This window comes from Ranitomeya imitator, chromosome 6, assembly GCF_032444005.1.
Source record: "Ranitomeya imitator isolate aRanImi1 chromosome 6, aRanImi1.pri, whole genome shotgun sequence".
In the NCBI taxonomy this organism is placed as follows: domain Eukaryota; kingdom Metazoa; phylum Chordata; class Amphibia; order Anura; family Dendrobatidae; genus Ranitomeya; species Ranitomeya imitator.
Window position 1 is genome coordinate 502525977 of NC_091287.1, and position 25527 is coordinate 502551503.

General features: G+C 46.0%; 1 protein-coding gene across 9 annotated transcripts in view; it reads right to left on the minus strand.

The window, feature by feature from the left end:
- The window catches only part of UBR5 (ubiquitin protein ligase E3 component n-recognin 5), a 110623-nt gene that overhangs the window by 40858 nt on the left and 44238 nt on the right, over positions 1 to 25527 (minus strand). For 4 of the 9 annotated variants that reach the window (XM_069731726.1, XM_069731722.1, XM_069731724.1 and 1 more), the window contains exons 20-27: positions 23742 to 23939; positions 19224 to 19440; positions 18984 to 19110; positions 18445 to 18593; positions 2963 to 3058; positions 2701 to 2824; positions 374 to 471; positions 142 to 290 (exon numbers count right to left, since the gene is read on the minus strand). In XM_069731726.1, the coding sequence (XP_069587827.1) occupies positions 142 to 290; positions 374 to 471; positions 2701 to 2824; positions 2963 to 3058; positions 18445 to 18593; positions 18984 to 19110; positions 19224 to 19440; positions 23742 to 23939 (1158 nt within the window). The remainder of the gene's footprint in view (positions 1 to 141; positions 291 to 373; positions 472 to 2700; positions 2825 to 2962; positions 3059 to 18444; positions 18594 to 18983; positions 19111 to 19223; positions 19441 to 23741; positions 23940 to 25527) is intronic. The other 5 variants (XM_069731727.1, XM_069731723.1, XM_069731725.1 and 2 more) reach the window with 4 other exon arrangements.

Here is a 25527-nt window from a genome sequence, read left to right on the forward strand (position 1 = left end):
GTCCCTAAAAAATTGCAACAGCAGAATAAAAATGGCAAAAAATAAAAAAAAGGTGCAAACATGTGAGAAACGCAAAAATATATAAAAATGGCCACCTTGAAACAACGCACACAAAAAAAAAAAAAAAAAACACATATATACCTGGTTTATATGTTCAGCTCCGGTCCATGTAAAGCTGCATGTATCGTTACAACACAGAACATACAGGGGGGAATCATCAGCGTTAGTTCCCGGTGGGCAAATCATTAACTTGAAAACTTCCTCTTCCTTCTCGTTTGCATTTGCTTCAGCTAAAATGAGCATTTATGACATGAGCACAGAGAACTTTAATGACACATGCATCTTCTCATTCGGCATACACCTGCTCACTGACCTTTGGCGATTTTCTGTGCAGTTTCCAGAATGGTTATAGCAGCTGGATAAGCTCTTCCGCTGACAGCAGACATGAATGGCGTCATACCTCTAGCATCCCTGAAACAATTCATAACTGAACACTTAGGGTATGTTCACACGTTCAGGATTTCCATCCTTTTTTTTTTCAGGACAGTTTTTTTTAAAAAAAACTGCAGCTCTTGGCAGAAAACGCAGGTCCTTTTTTTGGTCCTTTTTTTTATGCGTTTTTTGATGCGTTTTTTTATCCTTTTTTTATGCAGTTTTCTATGCAGAGACTGTGTTTCCTAGGAAGCTTTTTAGGGCTAAAATGGCTGAAAATACCCTACCCCTAACCCTAACCCTACCCCTACCCCTAACCCTAACCCTACCCATATTCTAACCTTAGTGAAAAAAAAAAAAAAAAAATTCTTAATTTTTTTAATTGTCCCTACCAATGGGGGTGACAAAGTGGGGGGGGTGTCATTTACTATTTTTTTATTTTGATCACTGAGATATAACCTATCTCAGTGATCAAAATGCACTTTGGAGCGAATCTGCCGGCCGGCAGATTCGGCGGGCGCACTGCGCATGCGCCCGCCATTTTGCAAGATGGCGGCGCCCAGGGAGAAGACGGCCGGACGGACACCGGGACGCCGGGTAAGTATAAGGGGGGGAGATTAGGGCACGGGGGGGGCATCGGAGCACTGGGGGGGGCATCGGAGCACGGGGGGCGGGATCGGAGCACGGGGGGGCAGCCACACTCCGCCCACGCACTTCCGCCCGCTCCCCCGCACTTCCTGCTGCAGCGGTTCTGCACATCAAATCGCAGTAAAACCCGCAGATATATTTTTGATCTGCGTGTTTTACTGCGATTTTGACCTCACAATGGAGGTCTATGGGTGCAGAACCGCTGCGGTTCAGGAAGAAGAATTGACATGCTCCTTCTTTTTTCCGGGAGCTATTCAGCGCGGCTTTTTTTTTACAATTTCCGGACCATGTGTACTGTACCCTGCATGGAAAACAGCTGCGGAACCGCAGCGGCAAAACCGCCGCGGTTCCGCGGTAAAAAACGCACTGTGTGAACATGGCCTTACAAGATACAAAAAAAAAAAAAAATGTTCGCTCACAACTTAAATGGCTGACAATATTGATTGTTATTTCACAGGATAATGCAAATAACAGTATATCAAAAAGTGAACCCCACAGTTTGTTACCCATTTTCTTACTAAAGCCCAGTAATACCCCCACATGTAGTCAAAAAGTTCTGTTTGGACAAACAGGGCTCGGAGCGGAAGGAACAATATTTGTATTTTGGAACATAAATTGGCTGAAATAGATTACGGGAGACATGTCCCATTTGCAGGGCAGCCAACGTGCCTGAACAGCAGAAACTCCCCACAACTGACCCCATTTTGGAAACAACACCCCTTAAAGAGGTGCACAGAGTAGCGCAGGGAGGCGCACAGAGTAGCACGGGAGCTAGAACATCATGCTCGAGTCCTTGCCCCGCATGTTTCACAGCTGTTCTGCAACCACAAAACATGCGGGGTCGCCCATGTATTGCAGGCAATACCCACATTTTGTGGGTGTCCAACAGCCATGAAATATGCAGGACTTGAGCATGTCACTCAAGCACCCAAGATACTCCATGCATAACAGAGCACCCCATGCAAACTAGTAGTGAGCACTTCCGTTCAACATTATATAGTTTTTGGTTTTTCTTCAACTTTGAAAAAAAAAAAAAAAACCCTCTCAACAAGCCCAACCCTCCCAGCAAACAATGAAAGAAATAAAAGACTAAGATGACATGGGGGGGGGGGTTACAAATCATTGGTCTTTTGATCACTGATCGACCCCCATCACAGTGGTCAAAAGTCTTTAATAGAACGAGTCCTTGCTGGTGCAGTCAGCAGCTCTTGGCAGTCGCATTACATTTTTTCATCTAGAGGAAGAGGAGGGCTGGGAGACAGTCGGGCCCGGAGGATGGTGGAAGTACAGAGGGGAGTTTGGGGACATCATTTCTCTCTCCTCTGACATGTTAGATTACGTCAGAAGAGAGAATAGATTTTTATAGCAGACTTTTTTTGGCGTGGCGCTCATGTTATTGGGGGACCGGAAAAATCAGCCCTGATATTGTTCTCCAGGGTCTACACATCTTCAGACTCTTGGGGGGGGGGGGGGGGGGTGCTATAAACTTATTCCCGATTGTAGTTTTAAAATGGCGATGAGGGAATAATGCTCCTTAGCGGCCACCGTTTTAAAGGACTACTGGCGGTTAAGTGGTTAAATTTGCAACCAAAGGATAGGTAAAAAGAACAGTGAACATACTTGGCAGAAAGAAGGTCTCTGAGGTACGGCTGCAAAACGACACTATCACACAGTAATTTCAGAATGAAATGAGCATTCGCTTTCCGATCTTTAGACTCCACCACTGAAGGCTCTGAGGAAGGACCTGAAAGAATTAAGTGGTTAATGAAAGACTTGCTGAAAATGGGCACAAAACATAAAATCCAAGCTAAACTGCGATAGCTTTAGACTGTTTTACAGGATCTGCAGTAAAAGCTTATATCAAAAGTCAAAGCAGTTTCACCTGGAATGGTTGACGTACTAGGCCCTTGACCAGTGCCAGTGGATGTTGTAGTAAGGGATCCTACTGCAGGGGCCAGGATAAAATCTATGTCACCATCTTTCAGAAAGAAGAACAGCATGTTTACCAACATGGTGGAAATAACCTCCATATCTGGAGACATAATCTGAACATAATCACACTGCTTACAGTAAAAATTTGGAAACTTTTTTTTACCAGGGATGTGCATCATCCAGGTAGCACGAAGCATGTAAATTGTTTCTTTGTTTTCTTCTGTTTTTTTTAAATAAAATTTTTATTAAACATCAATTTCTTATAAGACAAAAAATATACCAAAGGAAAGGTGCTGGAATTTAATGAGGGAACAATAACCAAAGCTATGACAAAAATTGGAGGGCAGCTCAAAATGATATATAATTATAACTCAAGGTACACAGGATGCATGGGTGATATTAAAACATCTTATGCTGCAAATAGTGTGTATGCATTGCAACGTAAAGTCTCCCCCTAACATGGATAGAATATTTTGCAAGTATTTTGCAAGTAACTGGTAGATATAAAAGAAGTTGGGAATTCTTAGTGAGTTCTGTGTGAAGGTGCTGAAAGTTTAAAGTGCTTACAATGCGTAGTGAAATACTGTATGTATATGTATGGCCGGCAGTTAACTAGCATCTGTCTTTAGGCTGCAGGTCTCACCAATAATATAGGTTACCCTTAAAAAAAAAAAAAAAAAAAAGGGTGGTTTTCCTGTTCAGACCACAGGGGGCTTCACAGAATTGGAAACATTTAACACCTCTGATGCCTCAAAGGCAGATGCCAAATGGGACCTAGCTCAGCCTGACAATTTATATTTACTATGAGAAAAAAGGTTACACAGTGTTCAGAGGAAAATAGGGATTTTTGTGTACTTACCGTAAAATCCTTTTCTCCGAGCCAATCATTAGGGGACACAGGACCATGGGTGTTATGCTGCGGTCACTAGGAGGACACCAAGTTAACACAGAAAGAATAGCTCATATCCTGCAGTATACACCCTCCTGCTGGCTCTAAGTGAACCAGTTCGGTAAAGCAGTAGGAGCTTAATTAAGAATGGACTATGTCAAAACCAGGTCAACAGAAAAAACTAAAGCCAATAGGCTAACAGGGTGGGTGCTGTGTCCCCCAATGATTGGCTCGGAGAAAAGGATTTTACGGTGGGTACACAAAAATCCCTATTTCTCCAACGCCTCATTGGGGGACACAGGACCATGGGACGTCCTAAAGCAGTCCCTGGGTGGGGAACAACCAACTGGAATTGCTCCTTGTACCAACAAGTTACAGATGCGGCACTGCCGCCTGCAAAATTAGTCTGCCGACGGACGCATCTGCCGAGGCCTGAGAATGGATATGATAATGTTTTGTAAACGTATGCAGGCTGGACCAAGTCACAGCTCTGCAGACTTGTGCTGCCGATGCCTGGATGGCCCAAGACGCACCCACTGACAGAGTAGAATGAGCCTTAATCCCTGCTGGGACGGGATGACCTCCAACTCGGTACAACTCTTGGATAGCTGAACGAATCCACTTGGCTATTGTAGCATTGGAAGCGGCTAGACCTTTCCTTGGCCCTTCCGGGAGCACAAACAGGGCATCTGACCTGCGGAAAGACACCATCCGCGAGACGTATCTCCTAAGAGCTCTCACTAAATCCAGTGTGTGAAGAGTCTTCTCGGTGCGATGTACTGGTGCCGGACAGAGTGAAGGCAAGACAATTTCCTCATTGAGGTGGAAAGACGAGACAACTTTCGGTAGAAAAGACGGGGATGTTCTCAAAACCCCCTTATCTTGATGAAAATTGAGGAAAGGAACTTGAGAAGACAAAAGACGCCAGCTCTGAGACTCGTCTGATGGACGTGATGGCAACCAGGAAGGCAACTTTCCATGAAAGAAAAGATAGGGAAACCTCCTGCAGAGGTTCAAAAGGGGGCCTACTGTAAGACTCAGGACCAAATTAAGGTCCCATGGTTCCAACGGAATCTTATAGGGAGGCACCACATGGGAGACTCCCTGAATGAACGTCTTCACCTGTAATCTGTTGGCAATCCTGCATTGGAACAGAACTGACAAGGCTGAAATCTGCCCCTTGAGAGAACTAAGGGCGAGACCCAAGTCCAATCCCGACTGAAGGAATGGAAAATTCAAGAGGTGAACGGTATTTGCACCATAAAAAAAAAAAAGTGGTCTTCCAAATGCGATAAGTACGCATAGACGTAGGCTTTCTAGTGCTAATCATGGTAGAAATGACTTCCGGAGAGAATCCTGCCTGGGTTAGCACCCAGGACTCAACAGCCATGCCGTCAAACACAGGGCCTCGGAGTTCTGGTGGTAAATGGGGTCCTGAGACAACAGGTCTATGCGATTCGGTAATTGCCAGGGGACATCGGTGACTAGTTGAAGTAGTTCGTTGTACCAGGCCCTACGCGGCCAATCTGGCACAATCAGGATTACTGGCATCCCCTCCACTCTGATCTTCTTGATGACTCTCGGCAGTAAGGGAAGCGGGGGAAATATGTATGGAAGCCGGAACGGATGCCACGAGTGTACGAGTGCATCTGCCATGATGGCTGCTGGATCGTGGGACCGAGCTATGAAGTCGTGAACCTTGGAATTTAGCCGTGAGGCCATCAGATCCACGTCCGGGGTTCCCCAGCGACAGATCTGGTGGAAGATCTCCGGATGGAGAGACCACTCCCCAGAGTCAAGACCTTGACGGCTGAGTAAGTCTGCCTCCCAATTTTCCACTCCCGGGATGTGAACCGCTGAAATCATTGAGCGGTTTTCCTCGGCCCAACAGAGAATATGGCCTACCTCGGTCATGGCTGCCTTGCTGCGTGTTCCCCCCCCCTGCCGGTTGATGTATGCCACTTCCGTCGCATTGTCGGACTGAATCCTGATGGGACAACCCACCAGGAAGGGTTGGAATTGGAGAAGAGCCAACCTGATTGCCCGTATTTCCAGGATCTTGATCGGCAGGCGTGCTTCCTGAAGGGACCAGAGGCCCATAGCAGTGATGGTGGAACACCGCTCCCCAGCCCAGAAGACTGGCATCTGTTGTCACAACTAGCCAATGTACGGGAAGAAGAGACTTCCCTTAATTCAAGGAGGACTTCAATGTCCACCACCTGAGAGACACTGACTCGCTGGGGAAGGAGGAAACGACGATAGAGAGAACGGGTTCCTGTCCCACACAGCCAGGAGGGCATGTTGTAAGGGGCGGAGGTGTAACTGAGCAAATGGGACCGCCTTCATAGCTGCTACCATCCTGCCGAGGACTCATACCAAAGCGCAGAGAGTGAGTGTGAGGTTGGGAGAACTGAGCTTCCCGCTGTAAGACAGATCATTTCCAGAGGAAGAAGCACCAACCCCTGGGACGAGTCCAGTATCATTCCTAGGAAGGAAATTCGCTGAGCTGGCACAGGGGAGGATTTTGTGAAGTTTATCTTCCAACCCAGGCGAGAAAGTATCTATTGAGATGTTCACGGCCTCCTCGCAGGCACGAGAAGGTGGTCCTTTGATGAGAATATCGTCTAGATACGGTAACACCTCCACTCCTCGGGTGTGGAGAATGGCCACGGTAGCCGCCATGACCTTGCTGAATACCCTGGGAGCGGTGGCGAGGCCGAAGGGCAGAGCAACTAATTGAAAATGTTCTTCCTGAACTGCAAAACGAAGAAACCTTTGGTGAGATGGGGAAAAAAAAAAAAAAAAATCGGAATATGAAGGTACGTGTCCTGGATGTCTGTAGATGCCAGGAACTCTCCTTTTTCCATTGAAGCGATGACAGAACGAAGCGATTCCATTTGGAACAGTCGCACCCTGACGAACTTGTTCAACAGCTTTAGGTCCAGTATGGGCCGAACCGTCCTTCTTTGGAACAATGAACAGGTTTGAATAAAAAACCTTGAAACCTTTCACTTTGAGGAACAGGGGTAATAACCCCGTCCTCTTTTAGAGTGTTTATGGCGTGGAAGAACGCTGATGCTCTGGGAGGAGAAGACAGGAAAAAACTATTTGGAGGGCGAGATGAAAATTCTAGCTTGTATCCAGAGGACACTAGGTCTCGGACCCACTCATCGTTAACGACAGAGCCATGCATGGCTGAAGGAAAGCAGGCGGCCGCCTACTTTGAGGGTGTCCCCCGGATACTACAGGGCGTCATTGTGTGGAAGATCTGCCTGGTCTGGACCCTCTGGATCCCAACTGCCTAAGGCCTGCCTCTCCATGAAGGGGAAGGTTTATATGAGATCTGTGGGGCCTCTGTCCCTGCATTGTGCCCGGGCGGGTCCGGTAGATGTGGAATTAGAGGACCAGTTTGAACTGTAACGAAAAGGAGAAGAGGAAGAAAAAAAAAAAAAAAAAAATAGGGACCGAGCCTGCTGTTGCTGGTTCTGAAAGGGCCGAGAGAGTCTCTGCTGTGGAAGAAATTTGCTCTTCCCTCCAGAGGCGTCCAAGATAAGCTGATCGAGCTTGTCGCCAAACAAGCGACCACTCTGATATGGTAAGGAGGTGAATGACTTTTTGGAAGCTGAATCCGCATGCCAGTCTCTGAGCCATAGAGACCTCCTAATGGTGATAGCGTTTGCTGCTGCTTGTGAAAGCGCAGTTAGCAGCATACAAAGAAGCCGTCACCACGAAATCCCCGGCTCTGGCGGAGTAGCGAGATCTGCTACCTCGGGGGGGGGGGGGGGGGGTCTGGGGGGGGAGATTGGTATCTAGATAGCCTTAGCCACCCAAGTAGCGGCGAAAGATGGAAAGAGTGCGGCTGCTGAAGCTTCAAAGGCTGAGCGAGAGATTGTCGATCTAACCATCGGTGGGATTTTTAACTGAGGCGCCCTAGGAAGAACGCAATACCGGAGGAGACTGACCAATCTTTCCTTAGATCAGGGGCAAAGGGATATTTGGATTCCATGAGCTTCTGCCATGTGAAACGTTTATCTGGACGGATCCTGTCAATTTCGGTAAATTCGGGATGATTCGTGAATACCCTGTGAGCTCGCTTGGTCCTCTTAAAGGACACAGCATGATCAGTTTTAAATAAGAGTTCCTCATCTAGTTTCAGGGCTTTATTCACTGAATCAATGAGGGAGTCGACTGTCTCCTGATCGTGTCGGAATTCCTGATCTAAGGCAGGAGAGGGGGAACGAGAAATTGAACTCCCAGAACCCGAATCCCTGTGATAGACTGGGGAAATGGCATGGACCTTTCACTGGAAGAGCGATAGCTCTTTGGTAAAGTATAACCCTAGTGGACAATGGGTTCTGTCCATCGGGAGAGTCATCTGTAAATAGGTGAGAGCCCTGGTTAGAGGAAGGGTCCCGGAGAGTCTATTGCTTTGACCAGGGATGCCATAGACTGGGAAAGCGGTAGCTCACTCAGGGGGGACTAGGCTCACTGGGTACGGTATCAGAAATAGGTGGTTCCTGAGTGGTCACCGGTTCACAAGCTGTGCAGAACGCAGTATTGCCACCCCGGGGTAAAGGTAACCTTACAAGTGGTACCAGCAGCAAAATACACAGTGTGGGTTTTGCCAGTCTTTTTGAAAGCCTTAGATTGAGACATTGTCGCCTTGAAAGGCTAGCGTACTAGCAGGGGAAGGGTTAAGCTATATTTATGCAGCTTACCCAGGTCCTGTGTCTTGAGTCCCCAGGGGAGGTGCCGCAATATGTCCACAGAAAATCGCCAGATCCTGTGAAGGCTGTTCAATCGCTGGAATAGGCGCTGCGGTATTAGCGTTGCAGGTGGATAAATATGGCGGCCGAGATCAGGAAGTAAAGGCGCTTCTCATGGACCGAGAAGCGCCAGAAAGAGAGGGTGGGGCTAACTGCCAGTGGGCGAAGCCAGCCTTGCAGCCTGTACACCTGAGAAAGCCGGGGGCTAAATTTATAACAGCCGGTTGCAGCCTGCAGTGCCGCGACAGCAGTTTGCGCACACGGACGCCCGCCGCTCTGGTCGTGACCACCGTTTGCAGACAGACATGACCCATCGACCAGGAGCTTTTACGGACCTCCCCTATCCCAGGGACCAGGACCCCCCTACGCCTCGGCCCCCGTTGGTGTACTCACAGTAGGTGTGGCGAGTCGGTGCTCAATCCACCGTTGCTGTAGTCAGGGAGGGGGTGGGGAGCTTCTGCCGCCTTGCGTCATCCGCTAAATCAGCGGTGATGCAGTGGGGGGCTGCACAGACACCATACATATTATGTCAGGCTATGCACCTGGCCCCTGGAGAGGTAGATGAAGGGCTACTCCATGTGGTCGCCTGCTATGGAGGGGGGGGGGGGGGGGGGGGGAGATCGGAAAGCTAAGGAACCGTCATCCGTAAGGTGAGCTCAGGGCTGGCATCCAACGTTGCAGGAAAAGATACGGGAGGGACGCTCCACATACTTGCCTGTTGATGGTTCGGGGAAGATCGGAACCTAGAAAGGGTCCGTCGCCCCCATTCGCTTCGTTAAAGAAAAAAATAGAATAAAAATAAAGATTGAAAATAAAGAGGGTGGGGTCTGAAAGCAGACCCAAGTGCCTCCTACAGACACTAAGCAAGAACTGGTTCACTTAGAGCCAGCAGGAGGGTGCATACTGCAGGGGAAGAGCCATATTTTCTGTATTACTTAGTGTCCTCCTGGTGGCAGCAGCATAACACCCCAATGAGGCGTAGGAGAAATAATGTTTTCATTGGTAAAGTAGCCATGGTCCAGTCACATCCCAGGAATTAGAATATTAACATGAGAGGCTGGTCTAGAAAATTTGATATCCAAGTTAAATCTATAAATTCACACATAGAAACTGTCAGAGTGAGGGACAGCCAAGCTGGAGTAAATATTCCATATTCATCCCCCCTCAGGGAGCAGAAAGCATACTACAAAGTTAGTTTTTCTCCCTTTTATTTTTTAACTGTTTTGCATATTTGTATGTCATTATTTCCATATTTGTATATCCTGTTATTGTAAGCACTGTTCCTTTTCTATTAACGCTTAAAAACTTTAATAAGTTTGAACCTTGTATGCTCTAAAGAATCCATAGCCTAAGGCCGGCTTCACACTTGCGAGTTTTACGGACGTAGGAGCGCAGAAACTACGTCCGTAAAACTCGCAAAAAATACGGCACAATTACTCTCTATGCCCCTGCTCCTATCTGCCGTATTAAACTGATCAGTATTATACGGCCTTCTACGGCCGTAGAAAAAAATCGCAGCATGCTGCGTTTGTCACCGTATTGCGCAAATAAAACGCCAATGAAAGTCTATGGAAGCCCCAAAAATACGGATTACACACGGACCAGCAGTGTGACTTGCGAGGAATACGCAGCGGTGTTAGAGAGAAAAGCCGGCAATTCAGTGCGGTGTACAGTAAAATCACACTGACAGAATAGAGAATATAAATAAATATAAATAAATATAAATAAATATAAATATATATATATATATATATATATATATATGTCAGTGAGACACATATGTATATATATTCTTACTTCATACAGCCGCGATATAGCAAAAAGCCGGTAATTCAATTACCGGCTTTTTCTTTCTCCTTCCTAAAACCCGACATGATTTGAGACATGGTTTACATACAGTAAACCATGTCTTCTCTCCATTTTTTTTTGCAGATTCCACACTACTAATGTCAGTAGTGTGTATCTGCAAAATTTGGCCGTTCTAGCTCTTAAAATAAAGGGTTAAATGGCGGAAAAAATTGGCGTGGGCTCCCGCGCAATTTTCTCCGCCAGAGTAGTAAAGCCAGTGACTGAGGGCAGATATTAATAGCCTGGAGAGGGTCCATGGTTATTGGCCCCCCCCTGGCTACAAATATCTGCCCCCAGCCACCCCAGAAAAGGCACATCTGGAAGATGCGCCTATTCTGGCACTTGACCACTCTTCCCATTCCCGTGTAGCGGTGGGATATGGGGTAATGAAGGGTTAATGCCACCTTGCTATTGTAAGGTGACATTAAGCCTAATTAATAATGGAGAGGCGTCAATTATGACACCTATCCATTATTAATCCAATTGTAGTAAAGGGTTAAATAAAACACAAACACATTTAAAATTATTTTAATGAAACAAAAACAATGGTTGTTGGAGTATTTTCTACGCCCAATCCAGTCACTGAAGACCCTCGTTCTGTGAAAGAAAAAACATAATAAACCAACAATATACTTACCCTCCGCAGATCTGTAACGTCCAACGATGTAAATCCTTCTGAAGGGGTTAAAACATTTTGCAGCAAGGAGCTTTGCTAATGCAATGCTACTCCTCGCTGCAAAACCCCGGGGAATGAGTCTAAATATAGATCAATGAGCTATATTTAGCTTCATTTGCGGTGAGGCGCCCTCTGCTGGCTGTTCATAGATCGTGGGAACTTTCCTAGAAAGCCTGGGAGCTTTCTAGGTAAGTTCCCACGATCTATGAACAGCCAGCAGAGGGCGCCTCACCGCAAATGAAGCTAAATATAGCTCATTGATCTATATTTAGACTCATTCCCCGGGGTTTTGCAGCGAGGAGTAGCATTGCATTAGCAAAGCTCCTTGCTGCAAAGTGTTTTAACCCCTTCAGAAGGATTTACATCGTTGGACGTTACAGATCTGCGGAGGGCAAGTATATTGTTGGTTTATTATGTTTTTTCTTTCACAGAACGAGGGTCTTCAGTGACTGGATTGGGCGTAGAAAATACTCCAACAACCATTGTTTTTATTTCATTAAAATAATTTTAAATAATGTGTTTGTGTTTTATTTAACCCTTTACTACAATTGGATTAATAATGGATAGGTGTCATAATTGACGCCTCTCCATTATTAATTAGGCTTAATGTCACCTTACAATAGCAAGGTGGCATTAACCCTTCATTACCCCATATCCCACCGCTACACGGGAATGGGAAGAGAGTGGCCAAGTGCCAGAATAGGCGCATCTTCCAGATGTGCCTTTTCTGGGGTGGCTGGGGGCAGATATTTGTAGCCAGGGGGGGGGCCAATAACCATGGACCCTCTCCAGGCTATTAATATCTGCCCTCAGTCACTGGCTTTACTACTCTGGCGGAGAAAATTGCGCGGGAGCCCACGCCAATTTTTTCCGCCATTTAACCCTTTATTTTAAGAGCTAGAACGGCCAAATTTTGCAGATACACACTACTGACATTAGTAGTGTGGAATCTGCAAAAAAAAAAAATGGAGAGAAGACATGGTTTACTGTATGTAAACCATGTCTCAAATCATGTCGGGTTTTAAGGAGGAGAAAGAAAAAGCAGGTAATTGAATTACCGGCTTTCAAGCTGTATAGCGCTGGAAGAAAAAAAAAATTTATATATATATATATATATTTTTTATTTTTTTTCTTTTTCTTTTTGGGACACATGGATCATTTCTATAGCGGTATGTTGGTTTTGCAAGCCTGCGAGAAAACCACGCAGTACGGATGCCATACGGATTACATACGGAGGATGCCATGCGCAAAAAACGCTGACACACCCTGCCTACGGAGGAGCTACGGACCACTATTTTCGGGACATTTCAGCGTATTACGGCCGTAATATACGGACCGTATTTTCATACGCTGAGTGTGAAGCCGGCCTTAGAGTGTGTGCTCCTGGTGATTGGCATATAGTAGTAGCATTTCTGGGACTCATCGCCCGTGTGTTCAGTGAGTGGTGGCAGTGTGTATGAGCGGGTGTGTGGCCTGGGTCGGTGTGTGATTTATGCTCCCAGTACAGCATAGGACAGAGGTTGAGTGCTGGACTGCGTGTGAGATTAACCCTTGCAGATGCAACCCCAAGTCACGTGATGAGAAGTGGGTACGTGACTCAGTGCCATTTTTAACACTTAGATACACAGACAAACTTTCAAAATACAAGATTTTTTTTTTTTTTTTTTTTTTTGAATACCTGCCAAACAAGTAGGTACACCGAGGAAGGTCTGTGACCGAAACGTTTGCATCTACTTACTACAATATGTGGATTACCGTATATACTCGTGTATAAGCCGAGATTTTCTGCACTGTGTCTACACAAAAACGCTACAAACAGTGAAAAACATGCTCACACAAGTGATGGCAAGGAATATATGGGTGCTGTCATGGGCTCTGAGAAATCCCGTTACTGGTAAGTAACTACGTCTTTCTCATCCCCCCCAATGAAAGCACAGAGGAGAGAATTACAGATATTTGTAACTTTAGGGAGGGACCACAGCCTGAAGAACCCTTCTCCCAAAGGTTAAGTCAGAAGAAGAGGCTAGGTCCAGGCGATAGTGCTTGAAAAAGATTGAAGGTGATGACCAAGTGATGGGCTACTTATTTGAGGAGCTTTTACAGATGATTGTGTTGAGGATAATGCTCGAATGCTCATGGACCAGTTGACTTTGGAGTTTGAGAACAATAGTGATGGGTTATTTCTTTGTGGATTTCCTAAAGATCATAGTGAAGTTTTTTTTTTGTATCTGTGGATCTTCTAAAGATCGTCAGCATGGATTCGATAGCTGTAGAGCTCCCGAGGATCAATGTGATGAAGGATCAGCAAGTTATTTATGAACTTTTTGAAGATCTGGGTGACAAACCACTTTATTGTGCATCTCATGAATGTGAACCATGTGATGATACTGCAGCCTTCAGGTCACAGCCTCTGGAGGTCCTAGCCACCACACGCCGATCTCTGTCCTCAGTCTTCGTCCTTGCCATCCTTGTGTCCCCGGGGCGCCCTTCTTTGGAACATGAGGTCCATCCATTGCTGTGATGTTGTGGTCATCTGGCCGGGGCTCAGAGGCACCCAAGCTGGATGAAATCACCACATTATGTGATTCGGGTTGGGGGAAGACTCCAGCCTCCCCTCCTTGCTGGACTGCCAGAGGTCTAGAGCCAAGGGAAAGGCCTGTGCCACAGTCAGTCTGGGCCAGCTTTTTAGGGGACAGGAAGGCGTGACACTCGACGGCCCAGTTGGACTGGTTCTGAGCCACGTAAGCAAAAGCTTTATTCTGTACTTTATCCGTCCTGCAATATGAAATATGTATATGGCCACACTCAATCTGCTAAGAAGCTGGCACAGATGGTGATGACTGTGGCACAGGCCTTTTCCATGGCTCTAGACTTCTGGCAGTCCAGCAAGGAGGGAAGGCTGGAGTCATCCCCCCCGAATCACATAATATGGCGATTTCATCCAGCTTCGATGTTTGAGTCCCGGCCCGATGACCACGACACCACAGCGATGGATTGACCTCATGTTCCAGAGAAGGGCGCCCCACACAAGGATGGCAAGGACGAGAATGACTATGATGACTGACGATTTGAAGACGGGCAGAGATTGGCGTGTGGTGGCTGAGACCTCCAGAGGCCGTGACCTGAACACTGCAGCATCCCCACATGGTTCACATTCATGAGATGCACAATAAGGTGGTTTGTCACCCAAATCTTCAGAAACTTCACAAATAACTCGCTGATCCTTTATCACGTTGATACTCAGGAGCGCTACAGCCATCGAATCCATGCTCACCATCTTTAGACGATCCACAGATACGGGGGGGGGGGGGGGCCTTATCACAATCATCTATAAAAGCTCCTCAAATAAGTAGCACATCATCATCATGACCTTCAGAAGTTCATTTTATGAGGTGATGACCAAGTGGCAGCCTTACAGATCTGCTCTATTGATCCCTCCAACCTCTGCCCAGGAGGTTGCCACCGCTCTTGTAGAATGAGCTCTCAGACCCTCCAGGGTGATACTCCCACTAGATGAGTAGGCTAAGGCTATTGCATCTTTTATCCATCTTGCCAAGGTACTCTTGGAGGCCTTCGAGTCCCTTTCTAGGCCCCTGAAAGCATACAGAGATCCTTCCTTCCTACACCTCTGGGAGGAGTCTAGGTATTGGACCAGACATCTAACGTCTAAGGTGTGGAATCTTTCTTCTCTATTCTTAGGGGTAGAACAAAAGGTAGGAAGGACTACCTCTTGGGATCTGTGGAACCAAGATGCTACCTTGGGCAAGTAAGCAGAGTCAGGTTTTAAAATCACCCCATCATCTAGGATTTCAGTGAAGGGAGGGCCTGCAGAGAAGGCCTGTATGTCACTTACTCTCCAGGCTGATGTTAAAGCCACAAGGAGGACAGTTTTGAATGACAGGACCTCAAGAGGGACTGAATTTAGAGGTTCAAATGGAGGCCCTGTTAGGGCCGATAGGACTTACTGTCAATAGCTCTTCTTGGTTTGATGATACCTGGATCTCTTGGCCTCTCCAAATCCCCTGAGTAACCATGTCGTCCAGCTCTGCCAACCCTCCCTCCCCCCCCCCCCAATCCCATCCTCTAGGGTTGTTTGAGATCTTTTCCCAGGCCGGAAGGAACTGGGATAGTCCCCACCCAGGAAAAAGCATCACTTTGGGAATTCCTCTCGGGATAGGAAACCCTCAGAGAGGAAACCCGTGTCTTTCCTCTTCCCCTCCCTGCTCTCTCGGGGGCCTTCTACAGAAGAATTTTCTACTCCGAAATAACCATTTGAGTGTGAGAATGGCCCGATTAGGGAATCCTTTTTCTTATCCCCTACCTTATGAAGGATGTCGTCTAATGTTCCCCAAGCAAAAACTCCTTCACATGGGATTGAACATAGATTTGCAGACCAAGTTAAAACTACTGGCCAGCATTTGAGCCAAAGTGCTCTACGGCAGAGGTCCCCAAATCCAGTCCTCAAGGCCCACCAACAGGTCATGTTTTCAGGATTTCCTTTGCATTGCACAGGTGATGCAATTATTACCTGGGCAAGACTAAAGAAATCCTGAAAACATGACCTGTTGGTGGGCCTTGAGGACTGGAGTTGGGGACCTCTGCTCTACGGGATGCATTAGAGAGAGCTGCAGACTTGGAGTTAGCAGATTCTTCAGCTGGCTCAGTCAGGTTAAGAAAGCATATGCCCCCTGCATCAAGGGAATGGACTCTAGTACCTTATTTCTGGGTACTCCCATCTCGCAGCTGTTTCGCCAACTGATCCACCCATATTATAAAGGGACCTAGAGGTACAGGTAGCTGTACTCGCAGACCTAAGATAAACCCCCCCAGATGACTCCCATGACCCATTAAGAATAGTGTCAGCCTATCTAAAGGGTCATTCAAGGTTTACATGTGTTCAAAAGAGGAGTGCAAATTTCTTTAGAGGCCTTGGCTACTACAACATCTAATTTAGCGGCTTTACCCCATGATGCTAGCGCCATATCCACAAAGGGGTATTTTCTTTTAAAAGGGAACCGGTCAGCCTAAAATCGAGGGTGAGCTACGCCCACCGGCTTCAGGGGCTTATCCACAGCATTCCAGAATGCTGTAGATAAGCCCCTGATGTATCCTAAAAGATAAGAAAAAGAGGTTAGATTATACTCACCCAGGGGTGGTCCCGGTCCGATGGGTGTCGTGGTCCAGTCCGGTGCCTCCCATCTTCAGATGACGTCCTCTTGTCTTCACGCTGCAGCTCCGGCGTACTTTGTCTGCCCTGTTGAGGGCAGAGCAAAGTACTGCAGTGCGCAGGCGATGGGCCTCTGACCTTTCCCGGCGCCTGCGCACTGCAGTACTTTGCTCTGCCCTCAACAGGGCAAAGTATGCCTGCGCCAGAGCCGCAGCATGAAGACCAGAAGAGGACGTCATCCTATGAAGATGGGAGGCGCTGGACAGGACCGTGACGCCCACTGGATTGGACCGCCCAGGTTAGTATAATCTAACCTCTTTCTCATCTTTTAGGATACATCGGGGAATCTACAGAATGCTGTAGATAAGCCTTTGATGCCGGTGGGCTTAGCTCACCTTCGATTTTGGGGTTGACAGGCTCCCTTTAAGGGAAGGCACCAATTAATTTTTCCTGTCAGTCCTTTCCCACTTTGATTAGGCCCTGAATATTCTCAGAGGAAAAGCTTTCTGCTTCCTTTGGCCTAACCCACCAAACATTATGCCCTGTACAGTTTTATTGGGGCAAGGGTCTATCACCACCACAGTAGATCTCACCGCCTTAACCAGACTTTCTACTTCCTCTAGATGAAAACAGTGATACCCCCCCTTTCATCATCTGAGGACAAGGAGGAATTTAATATATCTTGAGCCTATTCCCCCGAATCAAGAGGACTCAGACTGGGAGTATTTGGTGGCTTCCCGCTCTCTGACCTTATCCCCTGCGTGAGGGATTTTAAGGCACTGTCGACCTTAGTTTTGATCACTGATCTCAGCTCAGAGGCAAAGTCTGGAGTTTCTTCGCATAGCATTTGTCCTATGCAAGAATGGCATAGCTTCTTGTCCCAGGTGACTGGCAATGCTTTATCACACATGGGGCAACATCTGTGCTTAGCTTCTCCCAATCTCTTCCTTCCCTAAGAAGAGAAGGGAACCCTAATTAAAATGGTGAACTTTCACGAAGATCACTCAGACGCAGCTGCGGGTACCGATTCTGGAGGAGGGATAGGATCCAATAAGAGGCTTTTTGAAGATTGACATTTGTCCATTGAGCTGGATTTTCTGCTGTGCTGCATAAAGTGGCTACTGGATTGTATGAGGAATGTCTCTTAGCCTGCTGCCGATGTGGCTGTATCGTCTGTTGCTGTGGTTGTTCGCTATCCTCCATGATTCCCGGACTGCATGCAGCAGGAAGAGTCTATACGGTTCCCTTTTGAATTTACCCGCCTGGCATCTCTAGCCACACTTCCGGTCTGTCACGTAAGCCGGAACCCCTGCATGCACCTCTGTAGCAGTGGCTGCGCAACACCCCCCCACACTATTTGCAGCATAAGATGTTTTAATATTACCCAATGCATCCTGTATTCCTTGTGTTATAATTATATATCATTTTGAGCTGCCCTCCAATTTTTGGCATAGCTTTCGTTATTGTTCCCTCATTAAATTCCTGCACCTCTCTTTTGGTATAAAATTTATTTAAAAAAAAAAAAAAAAAAAAAACACAACAACAAACGAACAAAAACAACAAGTTACATGCTTCTTCTTGCTACCTGGATGATGCACATCCTTGGTGAAAAAAATAAAAAGTTCTCATGATTAGATTGAGAAATGTCCTTTAATATATTATGTGACAAACTTTGCTAATAAACCGTAAAATATCTGTGTTAAGTAAACTACTGCATATACAAAAAGTTTAAGTAAACTTTAAAATAATTTGTCGATATGTTGTGGCCCCTAATTTAAAGATTGCCCCCAAGACGGCTTTTTTTGGGGCCAAATGGGCAGCTCTTATATGAGCATGCACAGGGCAGTGGCAGAGTTTCTATTGAGCCCCTACACCGATCTACGCATGCCCTAGACAAGCCTTTCTGCCTTTAGTTTGATCAGCCGATGGGGCTTTTATGACCTTTCCTACCACCAGTCAGTGCTTAAGAGGGGCTACAACATATCTAAACTGTAACCAAGTAATTTTAATAGCTCTACTTGACAGAAGATGATACGTAGAAATATTGGTGGTGTTATTCGCAAGGATCGCACATAGCTTAGCTCACCTGGGTCCATAGCCGGTGGATCCGGCACCCAGCTAGGAGGAGCTATGGGTGGAGAAACGGGATCTTGATGATCAGCTGAAGCGCCAGCTTCGTGTCGGCCCAATCCTGCTGCTCGAAGTGATCTCCTCATCATCTCCCGAAGTCTTAAGCTGAATATACAGACACCAATTACATTAGAAAGGATACAAGAAGGTACACCTAGCTGTGTGTAGCGCTTTAATACATAAACATGCTCACACGACACTAGCGAACCAGTACAGAGCACACGGCCGCTACAGGGCCCATGGGAGCGGTCTGTCACTGAGGAGAAAACCGTATGGTGGCCACAAAAGGTGTGATCACACTATGGGCTTCAGTTAAGGGCCTATTCCTGCAAACATGACAAAGCTGAGATATATGCCCCTCTGTGACCCAAGTGCCTAATCGGAGGTTTTTTTTTATCATTATATTTAAAAATATGGCTTTTAATACGTTAAAAAAAAAAATAAAAAAAAAAAACCACACTAATCTTTTATAAGGATACCAAGGAAAAGGTTTACCTCCGGCTGCTTGAGGATCCGGCCCGGTTTCCAGGTCCGTTACTGGACACCACAGAGATGGCATTGGCAATGGCTTCTACAGCAGAAAGTCTCTCCGCGAATGTATTCCTCTCAGAGCGCTCTGCTTCTGGAACAATGAGAAGAATCATTTGTATTCTTGACATTTAACACTCAAAATGAACACACTATGGGGTAATGTTTGAAGGGGATAAAGGGGATAATAAGTAAAATGGCATTTACCCTTACCCTCTTCCTCTTTGGTCTCCTTGTTGCTGGTAGGGAAGCAGACGGAGACGCACGCGTGCAGGATGTTCCGGTTGCCATCACATCGGTGGCTGAGGAAGGTCTGCAGCATCTGGGTGTTTTGGTCGAGGACTACGCCCTGTTCCAGGTTCACCAAATACTGTCTGCAGGCGTCAAAGTCACAGCGCAGGATGTGCTGCATCAGGGTTTGTTTCTGGAGGGAAACATGATTATTACACCGACCGCAGCTTCGAGTCACTAACGCTATAGAAAGGGGAAACATGGATTTAATCACACCATGGTGTCCCCTTTATTGATATTTTAAAAAGGAGCCAGTTGTGATCCTTGTCCAACATGGACTTTACAGATCACATAACACTACGGGGCCGATTCCTGAAGACTGGTGGTTTCCCCAGTCCTAGGCTATGTGGACACCGTGTCTTCTAGACGCTAGCGCAGCCGCAGAGTTATCCCAGGCAACGCCGTAGAATTGCCTTTACTCTTGTGACGGTTCTGCTGCCGCTGTCTTTCACTGTATGTCACTTAACCGCTTAACCCCTTCACCCCAAAGCCTGTTTTCACCTAAGTGACAGGGCCAATTTTTACAATTCTGACCATTGTCACTTTATGAGGTTATAACTCTGAAACGCTTCAACGGATCCTGGTGATTCTGACATTGTTTTCTCGTGACATATTGTACTTCATGATAGTGGTAAAATTTCTTCGATATGACTTGCATTTATTTGTGAAAAAAACAAAAATTTGTCGGAAATTATGAAAATTTAGCAATTTTCAAACTCTTAGTTTTTATGCCCTTAAATTAGAGAGTTATATCACATAATATAGTTAATAAACAACATTTCCCACATGTCTGCTTTACATCAGCACAATTTTGGAAACAATTTTTTTTTTGTTAGGACGTTATAAGGGTTAAAAGTTGACCAGCGATTTCTCATTTTTGCAACAAAATTTGCAAAACCATTTTTTTACGGACCACCTCACACTTGAAGTGACTTTGAGGGGTCTATATGACAGAAAATGCCCAAAAGTGACACCATTCTAAAAACTGCACCCCTCAAGGTACTCAAAACCACATTCAAAAAGTTTATTAACCCTTCAGGTGCTTCACAGGAATTTTTTGAATGTTTAAAAAAAATTGAACATTTAACTTTTTTTTCACAAAATTTTTACTTCAGGTCCAATTTGTTTCATTTTACCAAGGGTAACAGGAGAAATTGGACCACAAAAGTCGTTGTACAATTTGTCCTGAGTACGCCGATACCCCATATGTGGGGGTAAACCACTGTTTGGGCACATGGCAGAGCTCGGAAGGGAAGGAGTGCCATTTGACTTTTCAATGCAAAATTGGCTGGAATTGAGATCGGACGCCATGTCGCATTTGGAGAGCCCCTGACGTGCCTTAACAGTGGAAACCCCCCACAAGTGACCCCATTTTGGAAAGAAGACCCCCTAATGAACTAATCTAGATGTGTGGTGAGCACTTTGAACCTCCAAGTGCTTCACAGAAGTTTACAATGTAGAGCCGTAAAAAAAAATTTTTTATTAAATTTTCACAAAAAATGATTTTTGCCCCAAATTTTTTATTTTCCCAAGGGTAAAAGGATAAATTGTACCCCAAAAGTTGTTGTGCAATTTGTCCTGAGTACGTCGATACTTCATATATGGGGATAAACCACTGTTTGAGCGCATGGCAGAGCTCGGAAGGGAAGGAGTGCCATTTGACTTTTCAATGCAAAATTGGCTGGAATTGAGATCGGACGCCATGTCGCATTTGGAGAGCCCCTGACGTGCCTTAACAGTGGAAACCCCCCACAAGTGACCCCATTTTGGAAAGAAGACCCCCTAATGAACTTATCTAGATGTGTGGTGAGCACTTTTAACCCCCAATTGTTTCACTAAAGTTTAGAATGTAGCATTGTGAAAATTAAAAAATCATTTTTTCTTTCCACAAAATGATGTTTTAGCCCGCAATTTTTTTTTTCCCAAGGGTAACAGGAGAAATTGGACCACAAATGTTATTGTCCAATTTGTCCTGAGTACGATGATACCCCACATGTGGTGGGGAACCACCGTTTGAGTGCATGGCAGAGCTCGGAAGGGAAGGAGCACCGTTTGAAATGCAGACTTAGATGGAATGGACTGCAGGTGTCATGTTGCATTTGCAGAGCCCCTGATGTACCTAAACAGTAGAAACCCACCACAAGTGACCCCATATTGGAAACTAGACCCCCAAAGGAACTTAACTAGATGTGTTGTGAGAGCTTCGAACCAACAAGTGTTTCACTACAGTTTATAACGCAGAGCCGTGAAAATAAAAAATATTTTTTTTTCCACGAAAATGATATTTTATCCCTTATGTTTTTATTTTCCCAAGGGTAACAGGACAAATTGGACCCCAAAAGTTGTTGTCCAACTTGTCCTGAGAACGCTGATACCCCATATGTTGGGGGGAACCACTGTTTGGGCACACAGGAGAACTCGGAAGGGAAGGAGCCCTGTTTTACTTTTTCAAAGCAGAATTGGCTGGAATTGAGATCGGACGCCATGTCGCGTTTGGAGAGCCCCTGATGTGCCTAAACAGTGGAAACCCCCAATTATAACTGAAACCCTAACCCCAACCCTAACCCTAGCCCTAGCCCTAACCCTAGCCCTAGCACTAACCCTAGCACTAACCCTAGCACTAACCCTAGCACTAACCCTAGCACTAACCCTAGCACTAACCCTAGCACTAACCCTAGCACTAACCCTAGCACTAACCCTAGCACTAATGGGAAAATGGAAATAAATACATTTTTTTACATTTTATTATTTTTCCCTAACTAAGGGGGTGATGAAGGGGGGTTTGATTTACTTTTATAGCGTTTTTTTGGCGGATTTTTATGATTGGCAGCCGTCACACACTAAAAGACGCTTTTTATTGCAAAAAATAGTTTTTGCATCACCACATTTTGAGAGCTATAATTTATCCATATTTTGGCCCACAGAGTCATGTGAGATCTTGTTTTTTGCGGGATGAGTTGACGTTTTTATTGGTAACATTTTCAGGCAGATGACCTTTTTTGATCGCTTTTTATTCCGATTTTTGGGAGGCGGAATGAACAAAAACCAGCAATTCCTGAATTTCTTTTAGGGGGGGGCGTTTATACCGTTCCACGTGTGGTAAAATGGATAAAGCAGTTTTATTCTTCGGGTCAGTACGATTACAGCGATACCTCATTTATGTAATTTTTTTTATGTTTTGGCGCTTTTACACAATAAAAACTATTTTATATAAAAAAATAATTGTTTTCGCATCGCATTATTCTGAGAGCTATAACTTTTTTATTTTTCTGCTGATGATGCTGTATGGCGGCTTTTTTTTGCGGGACAAGATGACGTTTTCAGCGGTACCATGGTTATTTATATCCGTCGTTTTGATCGCGTGTTATTCCACTTTTTGTTCGCCTGTATGATAATAAAGCGTTGTTTTTTGCCTTTTTTTTTGTTTTTTTTGCGGTGTTCACTGAAGGGGTTAACTAGTGGGATAGTTTTATAGAGCGGGTCGTTACGGACGCGGCGATTCCAAATATGTGTACATTTATTGTTTTTTTTTTTTTTTTACATAAATAAATGGATTTATTGGGAAATGTTTTTTTTTTTTTTTTTATTTGGGGATTTTTTTTTATTTTTTTTTACACATTCTATTTTTTTTTTTTTTTTACTTTCTAACATTGTCCCAGGGTGGGACATCTCTGTATTAGATCAGATCGTTGATCTGACAGGCAGCTTACCTGGCTTTCCAGCGCCTGCTCTTAGCAGGCGCCGGCTAGCCAGGTCACTTCATGACCCGGAAGGAGTCCGGCGGCCATCTTGGATCCGGGGACTCCTTCCGGGTCACCGGAGCAACGCGATCTCATTGCGTTGCTCCGGTGGGAGAGCGCAGGGAGCCCCCGTCCCTGCGCGATCCCCCTCCATGCCGCTGTCACTACTGACAGCGGCATCAGAGGGGTTAAATGCCCGCGATCGGCGATAGCGCCGATCGTGGGCATTGCTGCGGGGTGTCAGCTGTCATATACAGCTGACACCCGCACCCGATCACCGCGGCGCTCAGCGCGAGACCGCGGTGATCGATGCGCCGTACTAGTACTGCTGCTGGCACTAATGCAGTGCCGGCAGCGCAGTACTAGTACGGCGCATGGCGCGAAGGGGTTAAAAAAAATAAAGGAACCCTTAAGCGATTAAAAGAAAGGACATCTGGTCAAACATATGCACGCTGCCATTTTTACACTGCTGGGCATTACGTTCACTTTATGGGGTGCTTTTTCAGGCAGGTTCTGTGGCATAAATTTGTTGGGTCGCCCACTCCCGCCAAGCTCTGCACTTAATAAAAAGAATGTAGGATCTGCAGCAAAAACTGCAATCAAAAGCAGTTTTACGACAGATTTCTGGCGTAAGACATTTTGATGAATCAGCCCCTCCGTGCACTACACATAGCTGTAACAGACCCATCCATACCTCGACAGCCATGATAATGATTGCAGCCTTCTTCTTGATGGTAGAGTTTGCAGGTAAATTAGCCAGCGAGTGAACTCCCATCCCTAAACTACTAATCGGAGGAAGATCCAACCAATCCGGGTCTCTGATGCCACCCATGCAGTCCTTCGCCATGGGATAGATGGTGCCATTTCCATCTCTAAGGATAATGGGAGATTCCTGCAACAACAATCATGGGCACACGGTAAATAGGGATTTTTGTGTACTCACCATAAAATCCTTTTCTCCGAGCCATTCATTGGAGGACAGACCGTGGGTGTATGCTGCTGCCATTAGGAGGCTGCCACTAAGTGATACAAAGAAAGTTAGCTCCTCCCCTGCAGTATACACCCTCCTGCTGGCTCTCGGCTAACCAGTTCAGAGCAAAAGCAGTAGGAGATAACATGAGTGCATAGCATGTAATTATATATGAGAGTATAGCATGTCAGATTATAAAACAAGCATAAGCTAATAACAGGGTTGGAGCTGTGTCCCCCAATGAATGGCTCGGAGAAAAGGATTTTACGGTGAGTACATAAAAATCCCCATTTCTCCTTCGCCTCATTGGGGGACACAGATCGTGGGACGTCCCAAAGCAGTCCCTGGGTGGGGACAACATCAGATCAGGCCCTGTGTAACCGCTACTTACAAGTGCGCCACCGCGGCCTGCAGAGTCCGCCTGCCCAGACTCATCTGTGGAAGTGTGGGAATTATAGTGCTTCAAGAATGCATGCAGACTGGACGAATCCGCAAGCTTGCAGGTGTGCTTTTCCGACGCCTGGTGCCTAGAACCCACGATAGGTTGACATCTAACACGGAAGGACTCCTGGATGTTGAAACGAATCCACCAGGCTAACATGGCCTTTGAAACGGCTAAACCCTTCCTCTTACCGTCAGGAAGCCCAAATAAAGCATCCAACTTTTGGAAGGACGCAGTCCGAGAGGTACCTACTCAGAGCACTCACTTCGTCCAGAATATGGGGAACTCATTCCATTTTGTGGACTGGTGCCGAAAGAGATGAGGGAAGAACTATGGCCTCATAACAGTGGTAATACAATAGCACCTTGGTAACAAGGGACGGGGATGACCCGAGGACAACCTTGCCTTAAAAGGTTATAAGGGAAAAAAAAAAAAAAAAAAAAAAAAAGTAAAAGAAGAGCAGCTAGCTCCGAAGACTCGTCAGGATGAGGATATCGCAGAGCAAAAAGTGCGACCTTCCCTGATAGTAAAGTCTGGATCAAAAAGGAGACTCCTAGGACCATTAAGGTCCCAATGATCTAACGGTATGCGATAGTTCTTCCCTATGTGTGAAAACTCCCTGCGAGAAAGCCCCTACTTGCAGTTTTGTTGCAATAAGGCGGAAAGATACTAGCTCCGCAAACAAAAAACTGACTAGGTCAGTGTGGATCTCCGAGGACCACTGGGGCCCTTTCTGCTTCCGAAAAGCTTTCGGAAGTAGTGTAAGGGGAGTTATGGAAACTGGTACCATGGAAGAACCAGAGCAAGCAGTGCGATGGCTCTTGGATCTCGAGGCCAAACCACGAACTCGAGTACATTGGCGTTCAGTCTGGACGCTATCCGATCTACAACTGGAGAGCTCCAGTGAAGGCAGATCTGATGGAAGACTTCCGGGCGAAGTTCCCACTCACTTGAGGCGGAACCCTGACAGCTGAATATGTTTGCCGCCCAGAGTTCTACTTCAGGGATATGTACTGCCGAGATCACCGAATGATAGATCTCGGCCCATCAGAGAATGTGCTAGATTGA